At 42.3% G+C, this 14,270-nt stretch overlaps 1 protein-coding gene across 1 annotated transcript in view; it reads right to left on the minus strand.

The window, feature by feature from the left end:
* The window catches only part of DNAH11 (dynein axonemal heavy chain 11), a 257,321-nt gene that overhangs the window by 199,447 nt on the left and 43,604 nt on the right, over nt 1-14,270 (minus strand). Inside the window, exons 10-14 of the mRNA XM_031940270.1 lie at nt 8,988-9,125; nt 8,372-8,496; nt 7,262-7,457; nt 4,685-4,789; nt 3,908-4,303 (exon numbers count right to left, since the gene is read on the minus strand). Of these exons, the coding sequence (XP_031796130.1) occupies nt 3,908-4,303; nt 4,685-4,789; nt 7,262-7,457; nt 8,372-8,496; nt 8,988-9,125 (960 nt within the window). The remainder of the gene's footprint in view (nt 1-3,907; nt 4,304-4,684; nt 4,790-7,261; nt 7,458-8,371; nt 8,497-8,987; nt 9,126-14,270) is intronic.

Genomic DNA, 14,270 nt, shown 5'->3' on the forward strand with positions numbered 1-14,270 from the left:
ATGAACATTAGTTAAATTGGATGAAATTAGATGGATTGTGTTGTTACTCCCATCCATGCCATAACAAAGCTTCAGAGAGTCCATTAGAAGATTAAGCGCAAGGAAGCACTTAATTTTTTACTGAATGCATGAAATCTGAAGGAGTCCTGCTGTCAGTATAAGACAATAGAGTAGAAAGCAGTATTCTATGAAGCTCATTTTCAAAATAAAGCTTTTTGAAACCGATACAAACAGAACACCCACATTGTTATTTCAATTGGAGAAGAAAATGTGTCTAATTGTGCTGCCCCAGCTCAGTCTCATCCTAGGGTGAGTCTGGACAGGGGTGTCTGGGAGAATCTGTCCAGCAGCTCTTATGTGGTCACAGCTCACGGGGGAAGTTGGGAGTGATGGACATGGCTAAAAAAAGGCAGGCAGGTGTGAGGACATTAAAAAGATGAGCCTTGGATAATTATTAAAACAAAGGGCATGTACACGGCACCTGAATACTGGCAAAGTTTCTTGCCAACACAGTTTCCTGTGAGCCTCACGTAAGTACATATAGTTCTCAAGGCTATCTCTATTTTGCAGGGTGGGGTGGGACAGAGGCTCACAACAATTGATTTATATAAGGTCACACACCTTAGGAGGGATGAGAAGTCGGGTCCTTCCTAATTCTAAATCCAGGACTCTACTGGATGCCATATTGCTGCTTAAAATGGACAGCAGGGCAGCCTTGGAGGCAGGAAGACTGTCTGACACTTGCTAGCCACGTAAGTCTGGGTAAGTCACTCCCTGCTCTCAATTTCCTCATCTGCAAAATGGGGGTTAATCATACCTTCAAATGAGATGTTAGGAAAACAACAGCTGTTACCTCTCTCAAAGTTCTCAGTAGGTTGGCTCATAAGATAATAAGCTCATAGCTAGAAGGGTCCCTAGGGTCCATTTAATCAATTCTTTCTTTTTCCAGAGATTCAGAAGAGTTACAAGATAAACCCACCGACCCATAGGTAGTGTTTAGAACTCGGAGTCAGTGAGTCATCAATAAGTACTTATCAAACACTCACTAGGTGCCAGGCACTGGGCTAAGAGGAATACAAAGGCAAAAGCCCAGCTCCTACTCTCAGTAGGTTCTGAAGTTCTGAGTTCTCAAGAAGCTCCCACTGAATACAACAGACACATGCAAACAGTATGTCCACACAAGACATTCCGTCCAACTCTTGCCCACGAGAGAGGAAGGATCAGAAGGCCTGGGAGATTCATCCTTTCGCCCAGGGTTAGGAAGTCCAGCTCCCTGCCCCCTATGCCCAAGAACATAAACTTAGAATTGAAAGGAACTTTCTAAGCAATGTGATGGGATTCAGATTCGGCTCCTTTGGCTCCAAAATGGGAGCTTTTCTCGATCCATCGCGCTTCTTCATCATCCTCATGCACAGCTATCCAGCCTCCATTACCTCTCAAAGGAGAAAAGAGAAAGGAGTCTCGTTGCTTCTTAATTCCTCAGTCGCTATCTCTGGCCTTTCTGTGTCTTCAAAGGACACCCCCTGAATGTCCTCATACATAGCTGGGGAGTGTGGGATATAGAGGAGGAGAAGCCATGGAGAGAAATCTTCAACCCTATGATATCTGGCCAAGACTATGGGAAAAAATCTTTTCTCCTGATGAGGAAGGGATGAGACTCAAGGTCAAAATCATGTGCTGGAAAAAATAATGTGCTTAAAAAAAAAACTATGAGAAATGGAAAACGAATAACAGTTTTATTTCTATTTTGAAGTCCTGTGGTGTTCCTTCCCGATGGTCCCCAAAGACTCCCGTTTCCCCTGTTCTTGAATTGAGAAAAGCGATTTCAAAATTTCTGAGTATCTGACTGAAGGAAATATGGGGGAGGGTCAAGTTGCTAGTAGATAAACCCCAACCTGATTTCCAATTCAATGTTGCAGGCGCTGTATTGTTAATTGTGTCGAGCTATGCAATTGCATTGGAGACTATTTTCAATGCATTTTAATCAGGGTTCATAAATCTTATGGGTCTATAGCCCCCAGATTAGTGTTTTGGGAGTGAATCTTTAGATCCTGAAAATTTAACGGAAGAAATTAATTGTAATCCATCATCTGTCCTCCATCGGACAGATTCTTATGCATTAACAGCTGTAGAGGTGTCCTGAAAGTCAACGACGGCATAATTCAGAGCATCCCAGAAACCGACCAGGAATAAACAATGGTGTGACTTTTGATAGTTTTTTAAAAGAAAGTAAAACTTTTTTTTTTTAAGCATAGGAAATTTCTATTGGGTAAGACTTAAAAATCTGTCCCAAATTACAACAGATCCATTCAGCAAATGTTTATTGAGTAGCCACTCTATGTTGTGAGTAAATCAGGTATTACAAAAGTATAAAAAAAGCAAAAAACAAATTAGTTCCTGCCTTTAAGGAGCTTATAATATATGAGAAGGATATGTATACAAATAAATAAATAAAAGATCATTTGAGGAGGGAGAGAACACACAGTGAGGAGAATCAGGAAAGGATTTTTAAAGGCAGCTAGGGAGTAGTGCTTTCCAGGTGTTTGGCCCAGTGTGGGCCCCAAAGACTTGAAGATAGGAGATGATACTATAGAAACTCGTTTACAGATTGGGTGTAGGTATTTCCTTCATATGACAAGCGTGCTATTCAGATACTTCCTACACATTCTTTTCCCTACCATCCCCTAGACACGTGCTGTTTATTTTTTGCCTTCTTGAAAACGGTTAGCCACGAGTTTGAAGATTTTGTCCGTCTGTGCAGAAATCCAGTAAAATATGAGCAAGTCTGGGCACACACATGCCCTTCATTGAAATAGCCAAGAGGCTGACAAGTGTGCCAGCTGCGCCCAGGAGCGTGGCATAAAACGCCAGCATTTGTCTCTCGAACATGAATCTCATAGGCCATACGATATAAACGCTGAAGAATTATTTAGAAATTGGATGCTGTTAACTACTCGCAGCTAGACCAAAATCAAATGCTGCTTTTATCAGGCTTGCAATGCAGATGGAGAAAAAGGAGGAAATGATTCCATCTGGATTTCTTTGGTCAGTTGGATATGGGTCACTTTCCATGTCTCTCCTTCAGGAGCTCCAATGGTAATTTTTACCCACATTAAAACACCAAAGGAAAGACAAGCTTCCCTCTGGATCACTTTTCAGCATTGGAAGTAAAGCTCTTTCATCACTTCTGTAGCCTTAGTTTCCTTATCTTGAGAAAGGAAATTGGACTAGATGATCTCAGAGCTCCCTTCTGGCTGGAAATCTATGATCTCATCAGCTCTTCAGGCCTCTGTTTTTTCATGTTCATAAGGGAGGTAGACCTGACATAGTCCCTGGCACATAGGAGGTGTTACTGAGTGGAATAGAAGAGGTCTAAAGTCTCTCTGTAGTCGATTCATATGTGGTTATGAACCACAAGAAAGTACCTCGTCTTCCTATAAGAAGCTTTCTGAGGCACACGGCACTGGTCACAATTAGCTTGTTCATTATTTTATATCCGCTTTTATCTATGTATCCACATTATTCCCCTCGAGAGAACGTAACCTTCGTGAGGGCAATATCTTGGTATTCCTAGTATATAAAGAGAGCTGCCACATAGCAGGTGCAACATAAATGCTAGATCTAATGAGAACTAGCTGTTGAGTACTTAGAAAACCTTAAAACACTAGAGAAAGTCAAATTATCATTATTGACTGATTGGCTTTTTCTTAAAGAAACTGGACATTTTTGAGAGGGAGGAACCACCTCTGCCTTCTAGAATCTGTAAAACATTTGGAAAACCTCTTAGATAAATGTTAGCTCTCTTTACTGAGTGACTGGTTGGCTTTTCCCTAAAAAAATTAGAAGTGAGCTCAGGAAAAACAACAACAACAACAACAACAACTCTAATTTCCAGAGCATTGCTTACCTCTACTAAACCGTGTATCCGGCATCCATCTTCTTGAATCAATCTGTACTTCCTGGTGAACGTGTCTCCTTTACCCTCCAAAGTAAAGAATGGTTCTCTTCTGTGATCTCGCCTGGAAAAGAGCGTGTGCTCCGTCCAAGTTTTCATGATGTGCTGGATCTGTCTGACATTCTCCTGGGTCTGCTCCACCCTCTGCAGCAGCTCGAAGACGTCCGCCTTCACCTTCTCCATGTGGTCCCAACAATCCGGTGACCGCCAGGTGAAGGCTCGCTCCGCTTCTTGGAGCCGGCTATCGATGGCCCTTAGCTCCTCCCCGATCAGGGGCTGCTCTACCTCCAGAAGGCTCAGCTTCAGCTTGTTGTACCACTGAACGAGCAACTCGAGACTTCCAATTTGCTGCGCAGAAACAGAAAAACAAGTATTGGGGAGAGGGCAACTCGGTGGATAGGCCACAAGAGACACAACTTGGCAGGGAATAAAGGGTGAGACTTGAAGTCAGGAAAAGTGGGTTTCGAGTCTGGCTTCAGAGTTAGGGAGAGGGGATCCTTCAGGTTCCTAAGTGGATTTCCTTAGAAGATTTTACAGGAAGATGTGGGCCGGTGTGGATGGGTAGGTTGTAAGTCCACACGAGTGGAGCCTCCCTACTGAGGCTCCAGAGCAGCAGCATTTATGGATGCACAGGAAAAAGGACATACAGACGCAATTCTGTTCCCAGCCGAGCTGTCCCTTTATAGAAGCTTCCTCAGAAGCAAGGCCCCAACACCCAAAGACACAAACCTTTAAATAAGTGCTTCTTTTGCCATAGATGGCCAAGGCAGAATCTGGAATGTCTGATTTCTCCAGCCACAGAAGATACTTCACTTCTCTCAATACAGCCACAAGCTAGGATACAAAGATCGGGGGAAACGCTTTGTAATGTTTCATAGCAAGTGATTTTGTGATGAGAGAATGGGTTACATCCATTTATTTAAAAAAGAAAAGAGATTTAGAGAATTATTTTTGGGGTCCTCTATCTTAAAAGGTCCCAGTGTATCTGTAAACAGATTTCAATTTAAGTGTCATCTCCTCTAGGTTGTCTGAAAGTAAGGAGAATAAAGTCAGCACAGAAAGCCATAAATGAGCACTTTTAGGGTAATAAGCACTGAGGTCCACCTGTAAAATCAATAAGAATGTCAGTTCCTTAGGGGCATTTTTCCTTTGTATTCTCAGTGCCTAGCATCGTACTTGCAACACAAGCTTGGATGTTTAATAGATATTTACTGGATTTAACTTAAATAAATAAATTAGAGCAAAAATAGATTTTCCCATGTCTTTCATTGGTCATAGGCAACTATGGGGTGTCTAATGGAGAGAGAACTGGGCCTGGGGGCAGGAAGACCCAAGATGTTTAACTGTGTGACCCTGAACAAGTCACTTAATCACAATCTGATTTACTTTCCTCATCTGTAAAATGGGACTAAGAACATCACCTACCTCCTAGGATTGTTAAAAGGATAAAATGAGATAACTGTGAAGTGTTCAGTCTTAAATACTAAATAAATGTTAGCTATTATATACCTACTGTAACAATATAAAGCTATAAATAACAGTTATTATAACAATCATTATTATTAAAATTCTCATTGGTAAAATGAGGACACTGGACTAAAAATTTCTGCCAGATTTTATATACTGTCCTCGATAGATAAAGCCCTGAGTCTGTAATTCCTTAAGTCCTATGGTTTACACACACATACATAAGATAGGGCAGATAGAGTACTGAAGTCAGGGAGGCCTGGGAGAAAGTCCTCCCTATGACAAATAATGGCTGCATCAAATGACTGATTCTGGGAAAGTTATTAAACTCTCAGTGTTCTAGGCAACTCTCTAAGACCTTAAGTTTCAGAGCAGATTGTGCTCTGGTAAAAGGAGTTTCCCACGGTGGGACTTTCTTTTAAAATCAATGAAATCTTAATCCTGAGCCTTATCTCCTAATAAATATTTTTCCAGATTTAGAATTTCATATTGTGAATAGATACAAATATATACACAAACATCAAGCCAGTGAATGTCGGGTATCAGATTTTGAAAAGAATTATTAATGCAAGATTTGCTACAGACATTTTAATTTTCTTTCATATTTAGTCTTTTATCAAAATGAAAAGTGAATGTCTTGGAAAGATAATAAAAAAAGGACTATTTTACAATTCAGAATTGATTATCTTTCCCCACAAAATGCTTCTCATTCTGTTTCTTGGGGGAGGGGAAGGAGAAGGATTGAAGCTTTCCCAGTCTCCCACCTTTGAGTCCCAGGTGCCCTTCCATGTCTGACCAGTGACCAAACCCTGTACAACATCTCTCGTGTCTCTCTCCTCCTCTCTCCTCCCAGTGCTGCCGTCCTGGCCATCTTCTCTCCCTCCTGCCTGAACTATTGCTCTCCTTTCCCAAGCCAGTTTTCCCTCCTCTAATCCACGTTTCATACCCCCTCCAGGACTACATTCTTTATGCAAGTTTCTGGTCATGTTAAATGCTCTGCTTGAAAGTCTTTAATAACTTTACCTCTAACTGAAGTGCAATCGACCACCACCCAGAGTTCTGTGCATGGCGTTCAGGCTGATAAAACACTCGTGCTATTCTACCTGCTGGATACCTCTAGTGTGCTGTCTCCATAACCTCATGCTACAGCTAAATGGCTCTTCCCACTCCTCCAACACCCCCTGTGTTCACCTGCCTCCATACCTCTGCTTATGCTATTCTTCCCCCTGAACACCCTCCGTGTTCTGCTTTGTTTATTGAACTTCTAATGTTCCTTTCAGGATCATCTCAAAAGCCATACCCTTCACAAAGCCTTCCCTGATCCCTGAGGACCCCTCAGACCTCAAACACACTTTGCTTACAGGAGTCAGAAAGACCCGAGTTCAAATCTAGCTTCAGACACTTACTTCATATCTACATAAGATCCCAAATTTTAGTCAGGTAGGTAAACGAAATGAACAGAGTAGTGGATCTGGAGTCAGAAAGATCTGAGTTCAAATCTCAGACACTTAATGACTGTATGATCCTGAGCAAGTCACTTAACTTTTGCCTACCTAAATTTCTTCATCTGCAAAATGGGGATAATGATAGCGACTAACTTCTGGGACTGTTATGAGGATTAAATGGCATATTTGTAGTGCTTCACAAACTTCAAAGCATTATATAAATGCTAACTTATTTTATCATCTGTGTTTATGTCAACTACATGATGGCAAAGACTAACAACTACCTGAACTTAGTATATGTCCCCAGACTTAGCACAGAGCTTTATACATACTAGATGTTTAATGACTATTTACTTAACTAATGCAAGATATTCTTTAAACAAATCAGATATACCTTTGGATCAAAATTGACACTAAGGAGACCACTGGTAGCATTGTGTTTTATCAGGGGCTGGTTTAGATTGAATTCGCAGATTTCATCCACTGTACTTTTCCATTCTGCATAGATACGGTCCCCAAACTGGTCAAGTAAACTGAGCATTTCTACATATTTCTGATATAGTGACACAGCAGCAGGTCCTTCCAGGATCCTGTATGGGAATGATTTGAAACCTTTGTTTGACAGAGTAAAACAGCATCGCTTAATCATTTTATAAACCTTAAAATGTCAAAACTTCTAAAAGGAGTTCTTAGGAAAAAGAATTGCTTTGACTGGGTCAGATATGCCAATGTTTTTAAAGTCAAAGAAACATTTTGGAGGGAAGAAGGGAGGGAGGGAAGAAAAAAGGGAAGGAGGGAGGAAGGAAAGAAAGAAGGAAGGAAGAAAGGAAGGAAGGAAGGAAGGAAAGGAGGAAGGGAGAGGGAAGGGACAGAGGGAGGGAGGAAGGAAGGAAGAGAGGGAGGGAGGGAGGGAGAGATGGAAGAAAGAAAAGAAGGAGGAAGGAAGGGAAGGAGGGAGGGAGCAAGGAAAGGTAAGAGAAATGTGTGCTGATTTTTATAAAGCACTTTAAAGTCTACAAATCATATTAACTTCACTTGAAACAATAAGAGAAATTATATGGAGGAACCCATAGACTGGGTGGACTCAACCTGGCATTCAAAATGCTAAAACTCTCGTGCTATTCTACCTTTCTATATACCTCTAATATGCTATCTCCATAACCTCATGCTGGGTGGCACAGTGGGTAAGCACTGGGCTTGGAGTCAGGAAGACTAGAATTCAAATTCTGCCTCAAACACCTACTTGCCATGAGATCCCGCCCAAGTCATTTAAACCTCCATCTGCTGCAGTTCCCTGACCTGTAAAATGGGGATTACTACAGCACTTGCCTGTCAGGACTGTTGTAAGAATCAAATAAGATAATAAAAGGACTCTGTAAAACTTAAAAGCGTTTGTACATATCAATGATTTGTTTTACCTTTAGCCTGAGAACTAATAATAGCTCCCCCCCACTCCTCACCCCAGGTTTGCTGCCCATTAAGCCCTAAAGCAGGAATTTCTTACGGATGCTGAAGATGCACAAAGTTGGACCAGAATCCATCAAGACGGCTGCGGACTTCCTTGGCCCACTGGAGATTTCCCGCGGTAAATGGCATATTCTTGTGGAGAACTGGATTCCCTCTTTCAACCTGTATATAAAACAAGTGGGGGAGGAAAAAAGTCCAGGCAATTAAGGATGACTCAGACATTTTAGGCCATTCTTTTTTTTCCTGTTATTCTATTTAGTGAAAAGTACCTGCAATCAGAAGTAAATAGTACAATTCTAGCTTATCCTTGAATGCTAGAGTGAAAAGGGACTCAGAGCCCCCTTTCTGTCCAACCTGTACCTGACCAAAAGTTCTCTCTACAAACTCCCCAACATGTGGTCATCCAGCATGACAGGAGGTTCATTATCTCCCAAGGCAGCCCATTCCATCAACGGTTCCTTATGTTAAGTTTTAGTCTGTCTTTTTACAAATTATTGAAACTTCTTCTCACTGAAGAGCCCAAAGATGGAAAAGGATGTGGCTTAATGGACTATTTGAGGACCAAGGTGGGGCACCCAACCAGCTCTTCCCCTCTACCCCCAAGAAGGGCCTCAGGGAAACACAGAAGTCCTCCCAGGGACTGTAAGACCTACCTGCTTCACGTGCTCACTGTACAGGTGCTTACACTGGTCCAGCTCCTCGTGAAACATTTCCAACAACTTTTTATAGTAAGGGTTGAAAATTTCCATAACAACTGGTTTCATCAGAAAATTCCCAAATATGAACAAGAGCTATTAAAAAAAAAGTAAAATTAAAAGAAGCTGCAGGGTTCTGTCATGCACCAAAGCAATTTCCTAATTCCCCAATAAAATCTGGCTCAAGGACAGTCATGGCCGTCTCATCACAGTCCCCTCAAAATTAAAAGATTTCAGGTTCTTTGTTCCCCCCCTCAGGAGGTCAGTGCTCAGATACAGGAATGAAAACATGACCAAGAGAAAACAGATATTCAGGCTTTCCTGGAGAATCCTCTTATTGGTTCTGCTTTGCATATGGCAATAGTCTTTGCTTTTGGTGGGTTTTAAGTTCCTAATAATTTTTTTAATTATTAAAAATTATTTTTTTTTTGCCAAGAAAAGCAATCACCAAGATTCAAAGTTAGCCATGGACTTCCCTTGTGCCAACAAAAGCAAAAGGTACCAGATATACTGTGAGCTCTACCAATGGGACTGACCATCCATGGCCTCACTACTCCTACTAAGAGCCAGATGCTGCCCTGTTTATTGAAACTGTGGACTACAGTAGTGTCTGTGTTTTCCAAGGTATGAAACGTCTACATTCAGAAAGCATCTTGTGTCCAATTCCCCAAGACACGGCAGGTTTTCTGTGCAGGGATAGGAGATATAAGTTGAAAGAATAAAGGAAAGGACGCAGTCGATTTCATTCCACCGTGGCCAAGCTCAAATTATTTGTCCTTTATAGCATCCAAGAAATGGAAACAAATATACGGCCAGATCATGAGCTCGGGCAGATAAAGGTGAAGATCCAAATCTCTTTAGAATGAGGTGGGACTGGAGACTCTCTGACCTCTTCCCCCTTAATCTCCCACACTCTCTGATTTGTGCCTGTGGGTGACCTGGGCACCAATACAGATCACTACCCTTCGGTTCAGTGAGGTCTTAACGGGGGCCAACTACATGCAGGCGCTGTCAGAAGCAGAAGACACAGAGTGAATCAGGAGATTACACTGGGCCAGCTGGCTTCTGAGGATCCTTCCTGACCTACACTGATGACCCTGTGATCCCACGGGCCCTTTCATGGCCAAGGATTCACAAGCCTCTGGCCATGCTGGTGGGGAGTCTCGCTTAACTCCCCCGAGCCTGTCAATGGATGCTGGCCATGGGGGTCCTAAGTGGGTCTAGCCTTTAAGCCTCTCCGGTTGCCAGTGTTTCGGTTCTGGGGGCCCATCCTCGAGAGCCCGGGGCCCCACCTTCCTGAGCCAGGATGAGGCTGCAGAAGAGTTCAGAGTCCAGGTGTGACCGCCACAGGAGCTAGCAAGGTCTTCACAGGTCCTCCGGGGGCTCTGAGGTTCCTGGGAGAGACAAAAGCCTCATCCCAAATGTTTGACTAAGAGCTGTGAAATCTGAAACAACTTTACTTACTGAAGTGGAGCTCTTACTTAAACAAACAAATGGGCTTTGAGATTGTAATTATCAACAAAAACCAACTTCCTGAGTTTGCCACTTGTGGTTTTGGTCTCTAGACACAGCTCAAAACAGACACTGGACTGAGAAATAAGGTCGGGATTCTGGTCCGGGCTCTGCCATTTGGAAGTCTTGGGGCCCTGAGCAAGTATCTTTCTCTTTGAGCCTCAGTTTCCTCCTCTGTAAAAGGTATTACCTACTTTACAAGGTGGCTGTAAGAGAACCGCTTTGTAAACCTAAAAGTGCTAAATACAGATGCAAGCAATTCTCATTCCTCTGAATTCAGCAGCTCTCCTTAACTTGGCCATGAGATGAAATTCAGCCATTGCACACACCTACTTCATTAACTTCATAGAACAATATCCACCAAATCACTGAATTGTAGGGCATCGGGCTACAAAGTGAGAGGGCTGGATTTCAAATTTTCCTCGGATGCTGACTACCTGAATGACTGTGAAGGGAACTTGTAACTCCCCCTGGACCACAGTTTGCCCATCTGTAAAATGGAGGTTTTTACTTGACGGACTCTGAAATGTCTTTCAGTTCTGTATCTATGACCCAAGATCTTCAAAAGAAGGAAACAGTTCCAGAAACCAACCATCTCATGATCAAAAAACAAGCGAGCAGGAGAATAAAGGGGAAGATCCAAATCTCTGGACTTCTAGCCCCAGGAACCCCCCGCCCCCCCACACACACGCTCATGACTTTTTCATAGCTTCACAGTGAGGTGCCATTTTATTTGGAGAGTATACAGTCAAAGTAAGATCTTTCTCCTGAAAAAATGGCTGAACATGCTGTTCTACTGAGGCTGGCATTGTTGTTGAGGTCATGGAATGAGAGCAGAGACAAGAAGGAGGGGATGAGATTTCCTTTCCTTCTTGGAACATTTGAAAGACTGAAGATGAAAAGGCAGAAGGAGAGGGGCTAGACCTGTGATGTCATTGAAATGGGGCATCCCTAGATCAGGAACACAATCTGAGGTCCACGAATTTGATTTTTATTAAATAAAAAAAATCTGTCTACACCCAGGCCTTCCTAGCTCCAAGGCCAGCTCCCTGGCCACTCTGCAAGACAATGAAAACACTCAGTACAAGTCAGTTTTTAAAACCCCAAACTCTCATTCTGATACTGCCCATCAGTAGAACTGACTGGACAAAAAACCTGCCCTGTAACCAGTAAGAAAGGATGCAAGCTAAGATGGAAATCAATTACATTTTCTTGGGCTTTTCCTTGCAACATCACGCCTGACCGAGGTACAAACACTGTCTGCCGGGACATGCCCAGTGACTTAAGGCTCCTGCTCCCCAACATGCCACCAATGATTAACTTACTCCTCCTAACCCTTGTGCTGTAGGATTTGTGTTTAGTATCCAAACCCCACGATAAACACGCCCTCCTCTTGAGAGAACACAAGAAATAATGAAAAGAATCATTTGTCTCTAGACCCGAGTTTCCAAACACTCGCTGAATCTTTGATCACAAGGAAGAGCTCTCCCATGGCTTCCCTGAGATTTTGGGGGGCCCACATCCGAGCGTACAGTGCACGTAGCACCGGCTCATCTTGCCCTTCGAGTCAGTGATGCTACCACTGCGGGGCATCTGCTCCAGGAAGAGGGGAGGGAAAGGTCCCCTGCATGCCCAAATCTTCACAGCAACATTCTCCTAGGTAGCCCAAACAAAGGAGATGCTCATAGGGCAGTGACGGAATCAGTCATGGCAGATGAATAGAAAGGAATATGGAGGAAGAGGAGGGAGAGGAAGAGGAGGAAGAAAGAGGAAGAAGAAGAGGAAGGAGGAGGAGGAGGAGGAAGAAGTAAAAGGAAAGAAAAGGAGGAAGGAGGAGGAGGAGGAAGATGAAGAGGAAGGAGGAGGAAGAGGAAGGAAGAAGAAGAAAGAATGAAGAAAAAAGAAGAGGAGGAGAGGGAGGAGGAGGAGGAGGAGAAGGGAAGAATTAGAAAGAAAGAAGAGGAGGAGGAGCAACATAAGAGATCAAAAAAAGAAATGAGAAGATTTGTATGAACTGATGCAGAGTAAAGAAAAGAATATCACCATACTCATCAATAAAGTAAAATTTTAAATAAGAACATCATCCAAAGGCAGCCTGTTAATGTAATTGAATGACCAATGCTTGTCCCAAAGAATAGATGATAACACAAATTTCTCTCCTCTTGATACAAGAGGAGAATCAAGTCCACCATCATTTATTAATCCCCTAGTAAGTGTCAAGCAGAGATGAGGGGGAAAGGAGGTGAAGAAAAGATCATGATCTTTGCTATCTGTTAGATCCCTAAAAATCATTTCACCTCTTTGGACCTCAGTTTCCCCAACTGTAAGACTCTTTTAGTTAAATCTATGAAAGAGTAAGCATTTAATTTATGAAGGTTTTATTAAGCATCTAGCCTGTTTCAGACATTGCGCTTGGTAAACTTGATACAAAATACACATTCTTACCAAAACTGAATAATTTCACCTTCTTCACTGGATTCACCATCCAGGCCTCATAACAAATCTACATTTATTTGGCTGCAAAGATCTAGGATGCCTCGTATCTTACTCTAAGTTGATTTGTTCCTAGGATTCTTCCACTTCAAAAATACTTTGGGAGTGGGACTTTCCTGCTTATCTTCAAATAAATTATATGCACCTTGACTGCTCTCTCTATGACACCTTGTCCTCTCTGAGCATGGGTATTCAATCGTCCCAAATGTTCATCTGACGTGGTGAAAGGAGTTTGTGCTTTGTAGTCTCATCTAGAGTATCCTTCCAACTGATTTCTGATTTGCACTGGTTCCGCCATGCTTTCCTATTCCCTTTCCCCTCGAGCTTGCAAATTATTGGGGGTTTTTAAAAAAAATATTTCCCCCTAGAAGTGGTTGCTTTCCTTTAATATACTTTTCCCTGCATTGGGCACTTAAACTGAGAGACATACTTTGGGCATGATTGCAATATTGAGGAACAAAAATAAAAAAAAAAATGAGAGAGGGCTAGCTGGGTGGCACAGTGGATAGCGTATCAGCCCTGAAGTCAGGAGGACCTGAGTTCAAATATGGCCTCAGACACTTAACACTTCCTATCTGTGACCCTGGGCAAGTCACTTAATCTCAATCACTTAAGGAAAAAAAAATACCCATATGAAAACTCTAATGTCATTCTGACAAGGGCATGCAAATGTCTTTTATTAGGGAGGGTCCCATTTTTCTCTGTAGGGCCTGAGGCTGACCAAATTGTACAAAAAATCGAGTTTTACAATCCTGGGCATCTCAATAAAGCTCGATGCATTGATGCCCTAAAAATAAAATTATTTTTCTGGGGCAAGCTTCATGCTTCCTTAGAGTATCATTCAATATGTACCGTTCTCAACCCCTCACTTCCATCTGCTGGTGCTTTCTTTCCCCCCTAAGGTTTATCTCCCAACTACAGTCAACATGGATCTCCTATGTTCCCATGTATGTACATGTTCTCTCCCTGTTAGAAGGTTAAAAAAAAAAACCCTGCTTTGGGTTTTTTGTTTCCCCAGCACTAGGAAGACTACCTGGCAAATAGTAAGCACTTAATGAATACTTGCTGATTAATTGGTTAATATATTTGGTAAGGGAAAAATAAGTAAACGATGCCTGATTCAGAGGCAGTGTGGCTTACAGAATAGAACACTGGATTTAAGGGTCAGAAAGATCTGAATTCAAATCTTGCCTTATTCACTTAACTGTGAGGTCTTGAGCAAGTCACTTAACTCTG

The sequence above is a fragment of the Sarcophilus harrisii genome, chromosome 5 (assembly GCF_902635505.1).
Source record: "Sarcophilus harrisii chromosome 5, mSarHar1.11, whole genome shotgun sequence".
NCBI classification, from domain to species: domain Eukaryota; kingdom Metazoa; phylum Chordata; class Mammalia; order Dasyuromorphia; family Dasyuridae; genus Sarcophilus; species Sarcophilus harrisii.